At 38.8% G+C, this 20,631-nt stretch overlaps 1 protein-coding gene across 1 annotated transcript in view; it reads right to left on the minus strand.

Annotated features, from left to right (window-relative positions):
* Positions 1-732: 732 nt before the first annotated feature.
* Positions 733-20,631, minus strand: part of LOC131362582 (alpha-tectorin-like) — a 32,073-nt gene continuing 12,174 nt past the window's right edge. The window contains exons 8-33 of the mRNA XM_058404698.1: positions 18,860-18,886; positions 15,095-15,121; positions 13,201-13,227; positions 12,508-12,629; positions 11,384-11,662; positions 11,151-11,246; positions 10,898-11,051; positions 10,543-10,796; positions 10,305-10,451; positions 9,628-10,207; positions 8,946-9,529; positions 8,251-8,803; positions 7,542-8,140; positions 6,836-7,388; positions 6,436-6,632; positions 5,398-5,607; positions 4,973-5,161; positions 4,581-4,870; positions 3,887-4,164; positions 3,586-3,705; positions 3,313-3,497; positions 3,051-3,211; positions 2,690-2,935; positions 1,938-2,100; positions 1,481-1,583; positions 733-1,146 (exon numbers count right to left, since the gene is read on the minus strand). Of these exons, the coding sequence (XP_058260681.1) occupies positions 1,139-1,146; positions 1,481-1,583; positions 1,938-2,100; positions 2,690-2,935; positions 3,051-3,211; positions 3,313-3,497; positions 3,586-3,705; positions 3,887-4,164; positions 4,581-4,870; positions 4,973-5,161; positions 5,398-5,607; positions 6,436-6,632; positions 6,836-7,388; positions 7,542-8,140; positions 8,251-8,803; positions 8,946-9,529; positions 9,628-10,207; positions 10,305-10,451; positions 10,543-10,796; positions 10,898-11,051; positions 11,151-11,246; positions 11,384-11,662; positions 12,508-12,629; positions 13,201-13,227; positions 15,095-15,121; positions 18,860-18,886 (6,152 nt within the window). The 3' untranslated portion in view covers positions 733-1,138. The remainder of the gene's footprint in view (positions 1,147-1,480; positions 1,584-1,937; positions 2,101-2,689; positions 2,936-3,050; positions 3,212-3,312; positions 3,498-3,585; positions 3,706-3,886; positions 4,165-4,580; positions 4,871-4,972; positions 5,162-5,397; positions 5,608-6,435; positions 6,633-6,835; positions 7,389-7,541; positions 8,141-8,250; positions 8,804-8,945; positions 9,530-9,627; positions 10,208-10,304; positions 10,452-10,542; positions 10,797-10,897; positions 11,052-11,150; positions 11,247-11,383; positions 11,663-12,507; positions 12,630-13,200; positions 13,228-15,094; positions 15,122-18,859; positions 18,887-20,631) is intronic.

Raw genomic sequence — 20,631 nt, forward strand, 5'->3', positions numbered from 1 at the left:
GTGATAGCTCAGTTGTGAGCTGTGTAATAGATAATTGAGTTTTTGGGAAGGATGCGGCTGACTCCATGAGCACGTGATCCAGCCTGGAGACACTACAAGTCCTTCCCTAGAGTGAAAGTACACTGTATAGGCAAAAGTTTTGGGACACCCCTCCAAATCATTGAATTCATGTGTTGTTTTTCAGGGGTTGGGCTCCGCCCCTTAGTTCCAGTGACAGGAACTCTTAATGCTTCAGCTTCATACCAAGACATTTTGGACAAATTCATGCTCCCAACTTTGTGGGAACAGTTTGGGGATGACCCCTTCCTGTTCCAACATGACTGCACACTAGTGCACAAAGCAAGGTCCATAAAGACATGGATGAGTGAGTTTGGTGTGGAGGAACTTGACTGGCCTGCACAGAGTCCTGACCTCAACCCCATAGAACACCTTTGGATGAATTAGAGAGGAGACTGTGAATCAGGCCAAAACTGGGACATCTGCCTTTACATGCACATGAATGTAATATGGAGTTGTCCTGCCCTTTGCAGCTATAACAGCTTCATCTCTTCTGGGAAGGCTGGGGAGTGTGTTTATGGGAATTTTTGACCATTCCTCTAGAAGTGCATTTGTGAGGTTGGACAAGAAGGCCTGGCTCAGAGTTTCTGCTTTAATTCATCCCAAAAACTTTGACAATGTAGTGTATTTTGAGTTAATTCAGAAAATAATACAATAATGCATACGCTCATATAGAGAGAACTTTATTAAAGTTTTAAAACAACCCAGAAAACATTTTCAGGATAAATGCAGAATTATTCTATAGAGTGACGTACATATTTCACACCCCAAATTAATTTATTCTGCCAGTCAGTGTCATGTGTATTGTTACTCAGATTATTTTCTTTCTGATTAATGATCCCAGTGTGTACACACCTCTCTAAAAAGTCCATAATAAGAACGAATGTAAAAGATGTCATTTAAACAGAAAGATTCACTCATAGAATAATTAACGATTAAGATTGCTATATGATTCAGAGGTCATGGAAACTCATTACAGAAAAATTAAAGGCAGTAAAATCTTTGCTTGTAATATTTGCATTTAGAGAATTATTTAGATGTTCGGGAAATCCAATAAAAGATTTTTCCTTTCCTCTTTGGCCTACACATCTGTAAACAAACAAAAAAGGTCAGTGCCATATGATTCTATAAGAATGTAAATAGAAATTGCAGAAACGGTTGTGGTCACTGTTTTTTAAAGGCTTAAGTTGTTTTTGTTTGTTTGGGGTTTTTTTTTTATCACAGTTTAGTGAAAAGTCTAGCTGTGTCCAGTGGAGTTCAGTGATCTCTACAGGGATGAAATGGGATTATGACCACTTCCCAGTAAATGGGATTTTAACAAGTTTTCCCAGTAACATTAATACTCAACACAGTTTAATGGGTTTAAGAAAACTAAAATGTGAAGTAAACATGGCAAATCTCATGTCAAATTATGAGTTTTTACCTCTGCTGTTTGCGGTCCAGATAAAAGGCCCCATGGAGATTGAGGCACTATCGTGGGGGCCCAAAGACCTGCCTGAACGGTGGTGATATCCAGGGTAACATCGCTGCACAAAACAAAAAATAAAGGCAAAATGTTTCAAGTTTTTATTTTATATCTTGTTCAAGTTCCTGGTTCACAATTGGTTTTATTTATTATTTATTATTTATTTATTGTTTATTTCACATCGGTTGAGTCCATTCACCACTAAATCATTTCATGATTGATATTATTAAATAAGTATTTAAAGTTTCACTTTACCACTAAAACCTACAGAGATTTTACTTCCCAAAAAGTAAAAAGAAATAGGTGTTACAGATTACTTTATTCACTAGCTTAACCTTAAGTTAATCCTTAACTGTGTGTTAATCATCCTTGTGCCTTCACTGGACTAAGAGTCTAAAGTTCTGAAGTAACTCACCGCTGCACAGTCATGAGTTCTTAGAAGGCAAAGGTGAATGCTGCAGTGAAGAAAAACCCTGGATTCATCTTCATAAAAAGAAAACATCTTGAAGGAGAATCGTCCAGTTGTGGAGACACCATTCTCAAGAATCTTCACTGTACCATCGTTTGAGTTAGGACACCTGAAAATATTTAATGTACAATCTATGTAAAATCTTTACTTGGTTAAATTTACACATGGAGGCAGCTTCTAGGCAATTTATTAAAAGCTACTAGTCCACTGCACTGCACATTCTTCATCAAGAAACATTTAAATATTCATCAAGGGATATGAATGAAACATCTGTATAGTCTTAAATTTAAATAAGGCATCAAACATACAAACATATTAACCAAACAATGTTTCAAATAAATTTGTCATTGTTATTTTGCCACAGGAAAAGAGAACTGGGTGGGCAACATACTCGATGACCATGACTACTCAGTTTAAAGGGACCTTTGCTCGATGGTGGTCTAAAATATCTGAAATATCTTTCTAGAGCTTTCTGATTTTGCTGTGCAATCACTGTACAAGGCTGTAGAGTACTGACTGTACTGACACTGCTGTAAATACTGTAAATGTTCCTCTTTATTTATTGATACTTTTCATTTTAGAATATGAAACTGAAAACATGTCAAACAACTATTCTTCATATTCACACATATTCTTTCATGTCCCTGCTTGGCATGGATATAGAGAGTGTATAGGTAGAGAAGGAGGAAGGTACTTACTTTCTAGTAATCAGGTCCCAGCGTACAGTATAGTTCGCCTGATTTACAGGTGTTGCCCAACATGAATCTATCACCGTGGCAATCTGACGGTTGTCCACTCCCTGAACAAAGATGCCTATGTAGATTTGCTGTCCCACCTCAATTTCCACCCTGCCATTGTAAGGGTGGGAGAAGCCAGCATCCTCATAGGGAATCATCCTGACCTGGTACATGCCCTCTTCACCCGGAAGAATCTTGTGCACGATGCTTTGAAAAAGTATAATTATAGACTAATTAGTAGCTGGCATACAGAGCTGGTGCTGACAATACATGCAAGGTTTAGATCCATTACATAAAGGTTTATAAATAAACTGCACCCTACCTTTGAATAGGATTCAGCTCTCTGTCCATGGTAAATGTCTGGCTGAGCTTGTAGATGCAGGAGAATCTAAGTTCCAGTCTTTTCTTTCTGTGAATAGAGCTGGCTGTTGAGCCCACCTCCCCTTGGATTATGTTCTCATAAATGAAATGGGTACCATTGGCCTGTAAATATCATTGAATTAATTTAAATTAACATTTTTTTATTAATTAAAAGAAAACTAATGAAAGAAATTTTTAAACCAATCTCAATTGACAGTTAGTACCGTGAGATTTGTGCCACAGATGTGATCATCATTATCAAAGTGGAACACCAGTCTGCCATCATGGACTGTTCCATTGCAGCTGGGGTCATGTAAATGGAGGTTGCTAGCAAGAAAACCAGCTTCAAACAGCTGACAGCGGGACAGAGACATGGTGCCAGAGCTGCTCTCACATATTTCAGTCGAGTCTGGTAGAAAAAAGTCATTAGGTTTGTGGGAATTAAGTAACTTAGGCATTTGTTTCCATATGAATATAACTGTAAAAAAAAAAAGTACCATAACTGTCAGGGTTTTGTCTGGGATAATTCTCATTACAGAAGCAGCCATAATTTCCGTCTTTCTCCCCACACCACTCATTCTCAGTACACTGTAGATCTCCACAGGGGTCCACTCCCGCTAAATAGAGGAAAATACATGACATTTTGTAAAAATGACTTTTAATATGTTTAAACCTAACATCCTCCACAGCATAGTTACTATAATGCCATTGTATTTTAATTTATTCATTAAGTCCATCTATTATTCAGATTCTTAAAATGCTGCATCATAGATGAGTGTATAGATACAGCAAACTTACAGCAAGACAGATCAGAGCGCCAGTTTGGGATCAGGAGCTCCAGCATGGTGCAGGCTGCATCATAGGCCTCCACAGCTGAACAGAGTAAGTCTTGTCCCCATGTCTGTGGGTAAGCACATAGGTCATACACGCAGGAACTGTAGTAAGATTGAGGGCTGATACGGAAATGGCAATGTTGGAATGGTCCACTGCTGTTGGTGATGATACTACAGAGTGCAGAGTACTCCTCTCTGAAGGGGCAGTCATTCTCATCAACAGGCTGGTCACTAGCACCACATCTAGACAGGACACAGGATGGACATGGATAATATGAAAGTGTATGAAAGGGTTTTTTTCTGTTTCTATACCTCAGCTGCTTTGAGATCATGTCCACTGTTAAAAGTGTTATACAAATAAATAAATTGAATTGAAGTTGTGAAAATGAGAAAAGTTTTGCAGAGTTGCACCTTCAGATGTCTTTCATTAAAAAAGTATTTAAAATACATGAAAATAAATATATTAACTTTGCAACATCTGGCTTTAATTTATTATAACTACCTGCATTTACTTAACATAAATGGAATGTCAAAGGCTAAATGCAAATATTAATATATTGCTAATATTTTTCATTGTTAAGGCTAAAATATTTTTGAAAAGTCCATGAATCATTGTTCATTTTATAATTTTACTGTTATCTTCTTATCGATTTAATTACCCTGGGCTACTGGTGGTTGATATCCAGCTGTTGCCAAAAGCAGCATCATTTGGTGCAAGTTCTCCACTGGGTAGGGTCTTGTCATCTGTAGGATCTCCATTATTGTTACCACACATCCCACACACAGACCCATGGAAGCTTGGGCCCAATCTCACTAATAGTGTAAACTGACCATCAAAGTAGACCATGAGTTCATGCGATGCATTCACAACTATGAAATTCTGCTCGTGATATATTTCTGCAAAGTTACTGATTTGATAAGTAGACGAGTTCATTGCATTCCCATTAACCTGTAACAGCAAAAAAGAAAATAAATTCCACCCATGTCTCACACATATTTCGGTGGAAGCAAGGCTATAAAGTTTTATGTTGCAGTATTACTGTTTTAATACCTTTACTTTCCTGTTTTGTCCAATTGTTATTAGTGTTTGCTCCTCTTGACTAGTTAGCCACACATCCACTACAGATACAAAGGACACAACTGTGCTCCCACGATGCATGTTGGTTGCCACTACTCTGAATTGTAGACCATTGTCAGAGACATTCCCACATGTCTGAGAAATCTCATATGAACAAGAGCCCTGCAAAATGTTTGATTAAATATTACAGTATTAAATAAAGTTATGAGAAGTTAAACAACCAGAGAACCACAAGAACAAAGACAGAAACTCCACACAGACTGTAACCTGAGCTCAGGATTGAACAAAAGCCCCTGGTGCTCTGAGGCAGTAATGCTACTCGCTGCACCACCATGCTGCCATTTTATGTCATTTTGATTTTCAAAAAGAATGTACTAACACAGACAGTCAGTTCTAACCTGAAAGTGAGCCACAGCCCCATCAAAGGTGTAATAATGGGGATCTCCTGAGACCATGCAAGTTGACATTTGGCTGTAACAGCCAAGTCTACCGTTCCTGATCACACACTCCTCAGCGGGAGAGCAGGGGGTAGAGACACAGTGCAGGTCATTGGATGCTAAGCACTCACAGTGTTGTAAACAATGTTCAGTCCAGAACTTTTCACCAATCTGCAAGAACAAAAGAAAAGATTTTAGATTAGAAATTTGAGCACTTTATTGTTAATCTAGCCATATACTGTGCAAATATACAGCAGAACAAAATATTCAATTCAATTTTACTTGTATAATTATTTTTAATAATGGAAATATACCCCCACTTAAATTTTCCACAGTTCCAAATGCTTATTTGATTGTGACAAAAATAACACACACAGCACATTAATGGAACACACCTTTAGGATTTTAAATCACATGTTACCGGCTTGCAGCTTGTATAGTGAGAAATAAGATTGGCAATCAGTACCATTCACTGACACATTTCTGTTTGAAAGTAACTCTGAGCTCGGGTATATAGAGGTGTGTGGTACTCCAGGTTAACAGCAGGGTGGATAGAAATCAGGGCAAATTTGGATTTAAAAGCTAAGATTTTACTGTCTCCGATTAATAAAGTAAAGCATTGGAGTATGTTATGCTAATCAACATAATTAAATAGATCATGCACTGATTTTATTTAACAGAACGTACATGATTTTACTTAATAGCTTATTCAGTGGTATATATGTTTACACTACTTTTTTCACACAGAGACACATGCCAGAAAACCAGCAGCTGTAATTCCATTTCAAAGTTAGTATTGACCCAGAGAAGTAATAAAACCAATAAATGTCTTTTTTTTTTGTTTATCCTTTAAATCCAATAAAATATTCAGCGATTTTTGTTGAAAATGGTCAAATTCAAATATTCATTTAAGAGTGTGACAGTTCAAAATGTAGAAAGGTTTGTAGAAAGGTGAATAAGTATAATGTAAGGCAGTGTAAAAAGGTGTCAGAAACTCACCTGGAAGTAGAATCCATTGTAGGAGCAACCACATTGCTCTGCAGGCACACAGTTTCCTCCACTCCTCACATAGCCTTCATCACAGAAACAGCCCTCTCTGCATGTTCTCTCACATGTGACATTTGTACTGCTGCTACAGGTATGCCCACAGTCAGAGCCACACAGCTCATAGTGACTGTTCACAGTACAGTTTATAGCTGAGGAATTAGCACACATATAATGATATGACTTTTTACTGTGCATCTACTGTTAAACATCACATAATGCATTTGTTTAATCAACATGTTGGAGAATGATTTTAAATAGTTTATAGATTAATAATATTAAGGAGAATAATGAACATTTACACACACATATTTTCATTTCATCATTTGGGAAGATTTTCTTTTAATTCACTTACGACATGTTGTATTTTCTCTCCAGGGATAAATCCTGACATTGGCAGACTGGCAGGCACTAACATACGTTTCAATGAAACGACACAGTACATCATTTCTGTGCTCTGACAGGCACAGATCAAAGACACAGTCGTTAAAATAGGGAAGTGGATCAACATTAGCATGACAGAAACTCAAAGGACCCTGATTGTCCGTTATGATTCCACACAGAGTCTGTGCTCTAGAGGGGTCTTGGCACAGTGGGCAGGCGTCTCCACATCCATCATTACACGTGTCATTCCCCACTTTCCAGTCAGCTCCAAACTCTGAAGCAGAAAAAGTCACCAGGCCAGATTGCAAACGGAAATCATCATTGCTGTCACCATTGAAGTTACCACAGAGGCCACATGTGGCTCCACTGTAATTCCCTGGAACTGTGATTAGAACCACCGAAAAGCCATCATAGCTCACACTTAGGCCAAAGTCAGTTGTGATAAATGTATTCCATCCATCAGAGTAAACTGACACATGGCCAGAGTCAAGAATGGCAGGGAGATTCCTGGTTTCACTGTCAATCTGTTGACAAAAAATGAAAATCAGACAATTCCTTTAATAGTATTATAGAATTTTTGTAGTTCTTTGTCTACTGTGAATCAATTTTCATTTCTCACTGAATAATTCCTTTATTCATTAATTATCAGACTCTTTTTTTACTCTTTTTAAACTCACCTCAGCTGTGCCATATGTGTTGCGTGAAACATGCACCAGGTGTCCGGAAACATTGACATAAACTTCAGCAGTGACTGACACTGACAGTCCATTCCATGCTTCATTTCGTGCAGTGACTTGAAAATATGGTAGTCCTAGAGTATCATTACAAACAGTGGCCAGTGTATAGCGGCATGTACCCTGGAAGTCAAATCTATGTCCATCGAAAGAAGTGTAGTGGGGGTCTCCTGAAGCAGAGCATGTGGCACTGGGTCGAGAATGACAGCCATATTCTCCATCAATGACATGGCATATTTCATGCTCTTGGCAAGATGATGAACTACAGTTGACAAAACCTGATGTCCCATCACAGGCACAATGGAATTGGCACTGCTGACCAGACCAGAACTGTTCTCCACTCTGTCTGTAGCGGCCTTCATGAAAGCAGCCACAACTCGTAGGCTGAACACACTGGTCTCCACTGAGCACTAGCCCGTTATCACACTGGCATCCTTCCTGGCAGTGCTGGGTACAAGGGAATGGAAAAGACAGACTGGGACAGGCTGCAGGGCAGGACGTGCCACATTCTTCATAGTGGCTGTGGGCTGGGCACTGGAAATCTGAAGAAAAAAAGATATATTTCTATATAGCTCATATTAGAACATGTTGCATAAAAGGTTATTCAAGTATACTAAAGCCTTGATTTTTAACCACTATTTCAAATACTCACCACAGCTGGTGATATTTCTCCATTCACCTACACTGATGCCATTTTGCTGGCAGAGTACAGCATAGGTGTGTAGAGCTTCACACATGGCCTTTCTGGCACCATGGGTCTGTTCCAGATTGTCTCTGCAATTTGCTATCCAAATCTGAGGGTTCAGGGTGCTGTGGCACTGAGAAAATGGCCCATCTGAAGATGCCATGATGTTGCAGTATTCAGTGAAGTTGCTGCTGGTCTCTCCTGATTGAACATCTGAGCCTATGCAGAAGGCTGAAAGAGACCCATTTCTCCAGCTATCCCCAAACTCCTGTGCACTATTTAACAAGACTCCACCAGGGCCATAAAACTCATCTTCTAAGTTTCCATTGAAATTCCCACACAGACCAGCAAGTGCACCAGTGTAGGTGTTGGGTGCTGTGATTCTAATTAGGTGTGACCAGTCAGATCTCACAGTTACTCCAAACGATGTTTCCATAATTATACTGTTCACACTGCTATGATAGATAAGGATTTGACCATTACCAACACTGTATGGTAGAGCAACAAAGCGTCCATCAACCTGAATGGGAAAAAAATAGATTGCCAAATTAAGTAATTGTTTATTTTAATAATGCCATTATAACTCCATACATTCTCATGCATTGTCACTGAAATATGCACACTTATTTTAAAGCACAGTCTTATTTTTAAGATTAGCATACCTGTATATTTCCTCCTTCCCACATTTCTAGAGAGATCTGAGATCCCCCTGCCTCAAATTTCAGTATTTTAGAAAATCCCAGAGGACCCATGGGGACTCTCTGTAGTGTTACTGTAAAATTAGGTATTGTTGATGATCCATTAACTCTGGTGAGGATGAGTTCACAGGCTCCTTGATACCTGAAATCTAGTTCATCAAAGGTGTGATATGAGCCTAGTCGGTCAACCCAACAGGTGGCGTAACTGGTAGGTCTGCAGCCCCTTACACCATTATTGATGGTACAAACCTCCTGTGGACCACACTGATGATGCTGACAGGTCATGACCATGTTACTGCAGGTGCATAGCCTGCCACAGTCACTGTCCAATATCACTGACTGACCCTCAACATAATAAAGTCCATTAAAAGTGCAGCCACAGTTACTTTGAGGAACACATGTACCACCACTTAGAACATAACCTGCATCACAGATACAGCTTTCCTGGTTTGGTAAGGTGCAGTTTAAAGGTGAAGAAGGGTTACTGCATGTTGCTGGGCAGCTTGTTCCCTGGAACTCATAGTGACTATGCTCTGGGCATGGTGGTTCTGGGAGTAGAATGTAGCAGAAGAGTATGATTAGATTTTAAATATGAGCACGGATGGTTAGCATGTATGGTCATGTAACAAAGAAATGTGTTACTTGCCACAAAATCCTGTTCTTCTCCATTGACCTAGCTGTATGCCCTGCTGTTGACACTGTGTAGCATAAACACTGATTGATCGACACAGAATTGGTTGGTATCCACCTCCCACACATAGGTCATAGACACAGCTGTCTATATAAATCTGTGGTAACAGAACTGAGTGGCAATTGGCAAAGGGACCACTAGCATCTCCCAAGATTCCACAGTAGTCTGAATTTCTGTACAGGTTTCTCTGATATGTTGTACAACGTGCACATTCCAGACCTGAGCAACCACTAGCCTGACAGCCAGGATCTGTGTCTCCCACTGCCTTCCAGGAGTCTCCAAATTCCAAGTCTGAGCTCAGGATTTCTCCTAAAGGAGTACGAAAGTCATCTTCTCGTTGGTAGTTGAAGTTACCACACAGGCCACATGTGGAATTTTGGTAGTCATAAGGTACATTGATGGTTACATATGAATATGCATCATATGTAACAACCAGTCCAAATGCTGTACTGATTACAACAAAAAAACCTGACCGATAGACCTGAATAGAGCCATTGCGAAGGCTGAAAGGTGTTGCTGCGAAGGTTCCATTCACCTGGAGGATTAAATTAGGAATAAATTAGGTCAATCGGAATAAATTAGGTCATTCAAAATAGAGAAGAAAACTTTCATAGAAGTGTAGTGATACTGACCTTGGCCTCATATGGATGATCTTTTACTAATTCCAGTACCTCATCATAGACAAATACCCTGACCAGGCGTGTCCATGACACATGTGTACTGCCTCGATGCTCATTCTTTCCTTCAATGCGAAAGTATGGCAAGCCATTGCCACAGGACTGCAAAGAAAATGATGGGGTTTTTTTCACAATTTTGTTGTACTGAATTATCCTATAATATAAATTCCTACAGGAATAAATTATTTTAAACCTCAGACAAGACGTAGGTGCAGGTTCCTTGAAAGTGAAAGACTTGATTATCAAAGGTGTAGTAGTGGGGATCACCAGCAATAGTGCAGGTTCGGCGTTGGACATTTTGGCAGCTATACTGGAAAGCAGCCGGTCGACAAGCTTGAGCAAACGTACATGGCTCTCTGATACACTGGAGACCACTGCGGGTACAAGTGCATTTCTGCTGGCAAGAGTTATCTGTCCAGAATATGGCACCTAGTTGCACAAAGTTACCTGGTAGAATAAAGCGGTATGATTAAATGTAGATATATCTGAACTGTGAGACAAATAATTCTTCAACAGAAGAAATTTAATGTATCTTGTAGTGACATTACCATCAAACTGACAGCCTCGTGATGCATGATCTACACGAAAAGCCCATCTGCCTGGGACATTCACATTGCTGCTATACGTAAAACTTGTGTAGTTGTATTGAAATGACCCAGGAATTGAGAAATAGTAGCTGGAGTCAGCTGTGTCATAACCAGCCTAATGATGATAATTAAGAAGATAAATTTATTAACTAAGCTTTGTCAAATCGACGGGTTAAATAAATGCTAATGGATTATGTCACTAAATTATGCATACCTGCACATTCCGGGTTGTTGGTGCAATCACACCATAGTTCATCAGAAGAAATGAATAATGGCCATTGGAAATCAAAACTACCTGGAAAGTTGTTTCCTGAAAACAGATTCAAAATCATCAAAATTACCTCTTTGAAATATGTCTTTACTTTACTGATCACATTGTTACCATTTTTAAGACATTCTCTGTAAACTTTATTGTAAGTTTCTAAGAAGATACTAAGATCATCTTACCGTATTAGTGAAAGGATAGTACGCTATTCTATCCCATGTTGCAACAAAGACCCAAGTAGCAGTGAAACTCAGCTGGGGGAAATATTGATTTATGTTTTGAGTAGCTTGAGTGAGAACAGTGCCAGACGTGAACTGATTATATGAGATGACACCGTTTCCACGATTATCAAGGTCGGTCCAAAATGGAGCAATTAGGTCTCGTCCACCAGTCACAGGAAATTGGTAGGGAGTGTAACTGTACCATGCTTGATCAAAGGTTAGGTGGCCATTGTTGTTTACCTGCAAAAGAAAGACATCTTATTCTACTTTACAAAAATCAATTTATTTTGTCTGTGACCTGTATGGATAACTCTCATTTTTTTTTTTACCATCCATGTTACAATATGTGACATCTTATGTTAAACCCAGGATATTCTTTGTGATCATTTATTTTTATACTCTTGGGTTATAAGAGAGTGGACTAGCATGCATGGGCTGTTAATGTTTTTATAGCATTGCACTTCAATTTTAATGCATTGGATTCTAAACATAGTCAATTCAATTCAGTTTTGTTTGTATTGCTGTTAACAGTGGACTTTGATACAAAGCAGTTTTGCAGGAAGATACATTTTGTCTGAACTTGAATCTGGCAGGAAAAACACACAAAGCCTACTTGTTTCTTTATTTATTTCTAAACACTCTATTTTCATCCTCCAATTATCTTTTCATAATAACAGATTTCATAGTATCACTTATTAGAATGAGCAAATACATTTACAGATATTCTGTGATTTTTAAGCAAATGTCTAATTTGTTGTACAGAATTTTTATAATTTGTGTATGATAAAATGCAACAGAGGATCTGCTCTGTAAAATCTGATAGGTCATGTTTAGAGTCACTGATTTTAAATACAGTATGTATGTACATACTGTATTTAAAATACATATATTTATTGATCCTGCTTTACAGAAGTTTTTCAGGTTCAGTCCACTGAACTATACTGCTAGGTGAACATCTGGACCACATTCTGCCAACTGACCAGAAAATCAAAAGCACTGGAAGCCCAAATTATAACCTTTATTGAGATGGCTCTGGCCTGGCCTGGTCTAGCTTGACCAACTAGTTAAAAAAAAGTTTTACTTACAAACATTTGGTTGTATGTGTGTCCAAAATATATAAATGGTTGCTGAAGAGTGATAACAGATGAACTTCCATCATCTGACCGGGCATTTACAATGTCTCCATGTCCATATGGGTAGAAGGGTCCTAATACAGTAGATCAGATGTGCAAAATATTAAAACAGGAGTAAAATCAATATGGATAAAATAATTTTTTTTAAATGTCCAATTTGTACAAATATTGTATTATTTTACATTAATATGGCATAGAATGTATCATAAAACTCAGAGCCTATTACTACTTAATTGTGCAAATGTTATAAATAAATAAATAAATAAATAAATAAATAAATAAATAAATAAATACTTTTATAGCATTTGTAGAGTTTGAAAAGTTTTAAAGGCATTCAATATTCAGGAGCTCTTTTTATTATAAATAATCAATCAAGTTAATGAATTAATAAACAAATGAATCAGTCAATATATTAACCAATTCTTTGCATCTAAAATCTAAACTGAATTTCATTTACATGTTGTTTCCTCCGCCATTTGTTCCACTGCATATCGTTCACATTAATGTAATGTAACTGCATAAGGATACTTTATTAGGATTTATAAGGACATTTAAACAATCATTCAAACAATTGATCACCCAAATAAAACTAAAAAAAAAATTGTTATTTCTTAACACATACAAATGAAATTAAACTTTATTTACTTGTTGTGTGTCTACTAGTTACGCCCACTGCAAGAAATAAAACACAAAGTTTACATTAATTATATGTAAAGAGACTTCATGCAGTTAAAAAAAACACAATGTGGATTGATAATGCTAACATAACTGTAATGTCACTGAATGAGGTTTACAGTAGAAAATAGTGTCTTAAATGTTACATTAATATAATGTACTCTCTGCATATTTGTACTGCTGTTTTATTATTATTATTATTATTATTATTATTATTATTATTATTATTATTATTATTATTATTACTCTCTTTGTAATACTGCTTCTGTGTAATACTCAGACCTTAATATAGATAGACATTTGTAAGGCATTGGAAAGACAGGATACAATGTGTCAATGAATTAATAATTAAATAAATCACTCAACAGATTAATCAAATTGAACAAATAAATGAATAAATATTAACACAATATGTGTTTCTTTATGAAATAAGAAATGCATTTATGTATTTTCAATTCTTAGCCCATAAAATCTAATTGAATGAATTTCATGTACCATTCTCTGTCTGTGACTCTGTGTCGCTCACTGTAACATGCCCATAGTGTAACACTCTCACACTGTAACATGCCCATAGTGTAACACTCTCACACTGTAACAGCCCCTCACTGTAACACTCTCACACTGTAACAGCCCCTCACTGTAACATGCCCATAGTGTAACACTCTCACACTGTAACAGCCCCTCACTGTAACACTCTCACACTGTAACAGCCCCTCACTGTAACACTCTCACACTGTAACAGCCCCTCACTGTAACACTCTCACACTGTAACAGCCCCTCACTGTAACACTCTCACACTGTAACAGCCCCTCACTGTAACACTCTCACACTGTAACAGCCCCTCAATGTAACAAGCCCATGGTGTAACACTTTGTCACATACTGTGACACTCCCTCACTGTAATACTCTGCTGCTGTAATGCATCCTCACTGTAACACTCACTCACTGTAACTGTCAGGGTTGTGGACTTTATTTCTGGCAACATGACTCTCTGTCATTATGTCTAATAGTTGTCACCTTTGCCTTGTTTCTGTTTGTGAATTTGAACAATAAAGAGAATGGGCTCATAAGTCTTCCATCTCCATGCATGTATACCTCACAACTCAAGCTTCCCAAGAAACCCCAGAGCCCATGTACTAGACTATCACCTGCCGAACGTGACCATTGCAAGAAAGAATGATGCTGCCTTTACTGTGGCCAGACTGGACATTTCAGTCTCCTGTCCTGAGCTGTTGGGAAAGGCTCTGCACAGACAGGGGAGGTCTGTGGGGGGAATTTCTAAAACCTCTCCCCTAACCGACACTGGTCTGCTTCTCCAGATCACACTCTCCTGGGGCAATGAAAGATATTCTCTCTAATTGTCTTGTGGATTATTTGACTTGCATTCTCATCAAATTAAATATATGAAAACATTCCACCAAAACTGTGACTGGGTTATCAGCATTTAGGTTCACCTCTTTTGACTGTTTTCAAGTTTTCATACTAGTCCTGTACACACATTCTGTACTGTAACACTCCCTCACTATAATACTTCCACACTGTAAAGCTTTCTCTTTGTAATACTCCCTTAGTGTAACACTCTTTCACTGTTATATTGAGATTAATGTCAGAATTTAATGTGAGTATCTTTTCACACTGGACACTCATGGGCTGTTTTTATTATGAATTATATTTACTTTCATACTGAACTTATATGTTCAACATGTCAATCAATTAATAAGCAAATGAATCATTCAACAGAATCACTCCATGTTATTAAATGAATGTAATGTGACTGAATCAGTATAACAGTATGAAATATGAAAACATTCAGAAATGTTTTGTCATTTGTTAACACATACAAATGGAACTGAAATTCATTTACCTGTTGTGTGGCTACTAGTTACGCCCACTGCAAGAAAGAAAACACAAAGATTACATTAATTAAATGTAATGGGACTTCATACAGTTTAAAATAACACAAAATGGATTAATAATTCTAATTGTAATGTCACTGAATGAGGTATACAGTAGCAAATAGTGGCTACTTAATATAATGTACTCTCTTCATGTTGCCTGCTGTATTTATTATATTTTTTAGCTGTGTTTTTATTGGTAGTTGAGATTTTGTTAAATGCTTAGGATAGTTTTGTGGAAAGGATTCAGTAAACGGAGAATGCACAGATCTTCAAAACCATTCTTGTTTATCATGCATTACACACTAATGCCCTCATGCTGCAGCACCACTTCATTCAAGTTCCCTTTTACCGACTCTGTATATAAGAACACTCTTCCAAACAACTCAAAACAAACAGTGCAGAACATTTATGAAAACCATTTCTTACTTCTTTGTCTATATTAACTGTTCTCGTTTTTCACATTAAGCTCTCTTCAACTTTCTTTTATTCCTTCGTAATCAATTACAATCCAAAACGCTTTGGAGGGCATGACACTATTCCTGTAGATGTCACATGTGGTGTATTGGTCATGTCTGTCCGAGTGTTGCTTGTATCATTGTTGATGTTCTTGTGTGTATTAGTGCTGTTCGGCTCTGATGTGTTGACAGCTATATCATTTGGTGTCTGTGGTCGTGTATAGTACACATGTCTGTGATTTCACCTGTAAGACCTGGTTTTAATGGCAGTAGACGGGCTCAACGACACCGGTTGTAGTTTTGTTGTTGATTCACTTTTCCCCACTCCAGAATCCTCTGATATTTGGCCAATGGGGATGTAGAGATGCTGGGAGCTATGGAATACTGGTGCATAGCTGTCACCTCATAAGGAGCTGGGCTGAAGAGTAGCCACCTAGCTTTCAGTTTGTCCTCCACCTTTCCACAGTCCTTTCACTGTAGCCACTGCCTGATCGGCTTCCCTGTTTGCCTGTGGGTATCTTGGGCTGCTGGTGATGTGGGTAAATCTGTAATCCACCACAAGAAGATAGGTTTCTTTTCCCAGAAGAATAGATTTGTGCCCACCCACTGCCAGGTGTGATCAGCAGCAACTCTTTATGTTCTGCACTGTGCTGAGAGCACGTATAACATTTCTCCACTTGCTGACTGATGTGTACCGACAGTCCTGGCCACCATACAGGTGGTGGTGGTGTGTGGGGGGGGTTGTCTGAACAACCCCCTGATGTCCACTATGGATGCTGCTGAGGATTTCTTGTCTCATTCAGTGGGAAATGATAATTCTTTGGCCTCTGAGAAGCAGTTCTGCTAAAATGAGGTTTCTCTATCAGGATATGGTCTCAGCTCTGAGGGCTGAGCATGTTTTTCAGGCTAGCCAATCTTACCTTACCTAATCCTAATTACCTTTAGTCTAGGCTCAGTGGCAGGAGGCCTTTGGATAAGTGCATCCATACTTTGACCTCTCTCTTATTGTTCTCATCTTCCTATGTGAAGATATGTTTTAGAGAGGCTCTTGACAAAGTGCTGTCTGCTATTAAGCATTTACCCGGAACAGGCACTAAATCAAATATAAACTTCATCAGCCTCAGATAGAACCTCAGCACCCTGGGTGGGAGCTCATCTAGTGCCTTTGTGCTCAGTAGTGTTATTAAAAGTTGGTGATCAATCTCTAACTTAATGAGGTCCACAATGAGGTTCACATGGCCAAGTGACTGCCAGAGCCTCCCTCTCAAACTGTGCATAATGTTTTTCAGCCTTACTCAGATCTCTGAAGATGAACACAGTTGGTCACCATGTTCCATCTGTTAGTTGTTGACTGAGTACAGGTTCAAGTCCTTAGGAAGAAGCATCAGCTGCTGCACAGGTCTGTGCTGTGGGTAAATAAATGTCAAGTACACAGGTGTGCTCAATTCTGTTTTAAGCTTCTAGAATGCCTCTCATTGTGGAGCTCTCCTGCACCACTCGCTCTTTTCACTGAGCAGGTATTTATTGGGGTGAGTGTAGGAAGCAAGATGAGGCAGAAACTTTCCCAAGTAATTAGCCATCCCCATTATTTTCCTAACACCTTCCACTCCTGTTGATTTGGGAAACTCTGTGATTGCCCTGATTTTGTTAGGATCAGGTTACATGCCATCAGCAGTGACACAGTGACCCACAAACATGATACTGTCTTTTTTGAACTTGTATGTCAATCTCTCCTCTTTCAGCCTCTTCAGAACCTGGTACAGTCTCTTGTCATGCTGCTGTATGTCTTTTCCATACACAACAATTTGGTCTGCAAGGCATTATACCCTCTCACACATCTTCAGCATCTGTGTCATGCAGGGCAGGAAATGCTCTGGGTGGGTGAGATCCCAAATGGCAAGTGATTAAAGGCATATTGGCTGAATGGGGTAATGGATGATGTGAGGAGCTGACAATCTTCTGCCAAGGGGATTAGCCAAAAACCGGAAGCCGCATCCAGTTTAGTGAATACTTTTGTTCCATCTAGCATAGCCAATATCTGGTCTGCTGCTGAGAGGATGTGTCTCTCTCTCTGGATCCACTTACTCAGGTGTGTTAGGTATCATTCCTGGTCATGCTGTAGGCACCATAACTATGCCAGCACACCAGGGTTTGAGTTATGTCATTTTAGAGATCACTCCCATATTCTCCATAAGTTTTAGCTCCATCTGCACTTCATCCCATGGGGGTGCACTCTGCATGAAGATGATAAGGCATATGGCACACCACAACTCAGTATTGTAAGGTTTCTTTAGTTTCTTTAATACTGTGAGGTAAAGGGCTTTAAAGACCTCTTGCTGGATTTGAACTGTTTGCAGACATTTTACTAGCTTGAGTGTTTTATGGCAGGTAGTCCTAACAATGGCTTAAACAGTCCCTACATACACAAACATATTGGTCTGTTGTTGTCTGATCAATGCTCAGCTCACCATTGAAACATCCCTTAATATCCAGTCTGCATTTTTCTGTTCCATTCAGTCCACATGCTGGCTGCAGTGGCCTATGCTTTTGATATGAGTAGATGTTGTTTGAGATTGCTGTGACACATGTACATGTTTGGACGGCTATCGTTTGTTGTTTTTTATTGCTAAGTTATGGGATGTACCCTGCACAAATGCTCAGTTACATTATTATTATTATCATTATTATTATTATTATTTCTTTGTGATACACCTTCACTGTAATACTCAAACTTATTTACCTCTTCAGTGTAATAATCCCTCACTCTTCCACTCCCGCAGTGTAATCCCTCCTCACTGCCACACTCGTACACTTACTCCACTGGATTTCACCTAATGTATTTTAGGTTTTAGCACTAAAATGTGATCCTAATATCAGGCTTAAAAATGGGCAGTCTTTATAGTTTAAAGAGTTTGAAAGGCATTCAACAGTAATCATGTGATTTGTTTTATGAACATGTTTACTTTTGTGCAAAAGTTATATTTTAACATTCAGTGTTTCAATAAATTAATTAGCAAATGAATTACTCTATAGATAACAAACACAAATTAATTAATGTTGTTAATTATTATTAATTATTAATTATTAATTATTAATTATTAATTATTAATTATTAATTATTATTATTAATTAATAAAAATGAAATCTCAATTTTACTTAGGTGTTGTTTGCTCAGCAGTCTTGCAATTTTTATTACATTTATAAATTTATTTTTCTCACTTTGAGAAATGTATTGTCATTTGTTAACACATACAAATGGAACTGAAATTTATTTACCTGTTGTGTGGCTACTAGTTACGCCCACTGCAAGAAAGAAAACACAAAGTTTACATTAATTATATATAAAGGGACTTCATACAGTTTAAAATAACACAATATGGATTAATAATGCTAAAATAACCGTAACGTCACTGAATGAGGTTTATGTAACAGGTTATGTAACAGGAACTGATTACGAATTGTGCCAAAATACTTTAATACACCTGGGAAGAGGGGAATTAGCAACACCCACAGGCAAAATTTAATTGTAATATCCATTCTCTCCAGTCATATTGTTCTATATTGTTAATATATATATATATATATATATAAATATATAAATATATTTATTAAATAAAATATCACTTCAGTTTAAATCACTTTTACTTCAAATTAACTAATAGGAAGAACTTAATTTGCTAGAAACTGAGTGCTCTACACGTGAAACACACCACATGTATATTGCACCGGCTCCGGGGAAAATGAGCCGGCATCAGAACCAGGCTGAGAGCCTGTGCACAGCACATACCTCTGCCTAGCATCCTGCTCACCAATGTCCAGTCATTGGAAAACAAGCTCGATGACCTCAGGGCCAGGGTAAAGAGAGAGAGTCATTCGGGACTGCAATCTCCTCTGCTTCACCAAGACATGGCTGAACCAAGCGGTGCCGGTGAGTTTTACTTGGTTCACCACATGGACAGAACACTGGAATCGGGGAAGGGAGGCGGAGTGTGTTTAATGGTGAACAGTAGCTAGTGCAACAGCTTGAGCATTGTTCCTCTCACATGCTCCTGCACACCCAGCCTGGAACTATTGACTATCAAATGTTGTCCCTTTTACCTTCTTCGGGAGTTTTTATCGGTCATAGTCAGCACAGTTTATATTCCACCTCAGGTGGACATGGACACTGCTTTATGCGAGCTGCTTGAGGCACTCACACAGCACCAGACACATCACCAGGATGCTGCGCTCATTGTGGTAAGGGACTTTAACAGCGCCAACCTTGAACGTGCAGCGTCGAACTTTTATCAGCACATCACCTGCCCCACCAGGGGTGAAAGGACACTGGACCACTGCTACACAACAATCAAAGATGGCTACAAGGCACAATCTTGCCCACTGTTTGGGAAATCCAACCATGCCGCCATCTTCCTCCTGACAAAATATAAATAAAGGCTCAAGCAGTAAGTACCGGTTCAGAGGGAGGTCTCACGCTGGACAGACCAATCGGTGGCCGCTCGACAGGACGCCATGGAATCGTACAAGACAGCGTCATACAACGTTCAGAAAGCGGTCAAAGAGGCGAAGCAGAGCTATGGAAGGAAACTAGAGTCACAGTTCCAACAGAGTGACTCTAGAAGCCTGTGGCAGGGACTAAGGACAACAACTGACTATAAAGCACCAACATCCGGTATGATGAATGCAGATGTGTCTCTGGCAGACGAGCTGAACACCTTCTATGCTCGCTTCAACGCTGCAGCTAAAAATGCTAATGCTAAAGCTAATGCTAATGTTACAGCTAATGGCTGCAGACAGGAAGAGACTGCCAACACCAGGAACATGTTCATCATCTCTGAGCATGACGTGAGGAGAGCCTTCAGGAGAGTAAACACCAGGAAAGCAGCAGGACCAGACAGAATCTCAGGTCGAGTCCTTAGAGCCTGCACTGACCAGCTAGCACCCATGTTCACACAAATATTCAACCTCTCCTTAACCCAGTTGGTAATCCCTACATGCTTTAAAGAGCCCATCATCATTCCTGTCCTGAAGAAACCCCATCCTGCTTCCCT

This window comes from Hemibagrus wyckioides, linkage group LG12 (genome assembly GCF_019097595.1).
Source record: "Hemibagrus wyckioides isolate EC202008001 linkage group LG12, SWU_Hwy_1.0, whole genome shotgun sequence".
In the NCBI taxonomy this organism is placed as follows: domain Eukaryota; kingdom Metazoa; phylum Chordata; class Actinopteri; order Siluriformes; family Bagridae; genus Hemibagrus; species Hemibagrus wyckioides.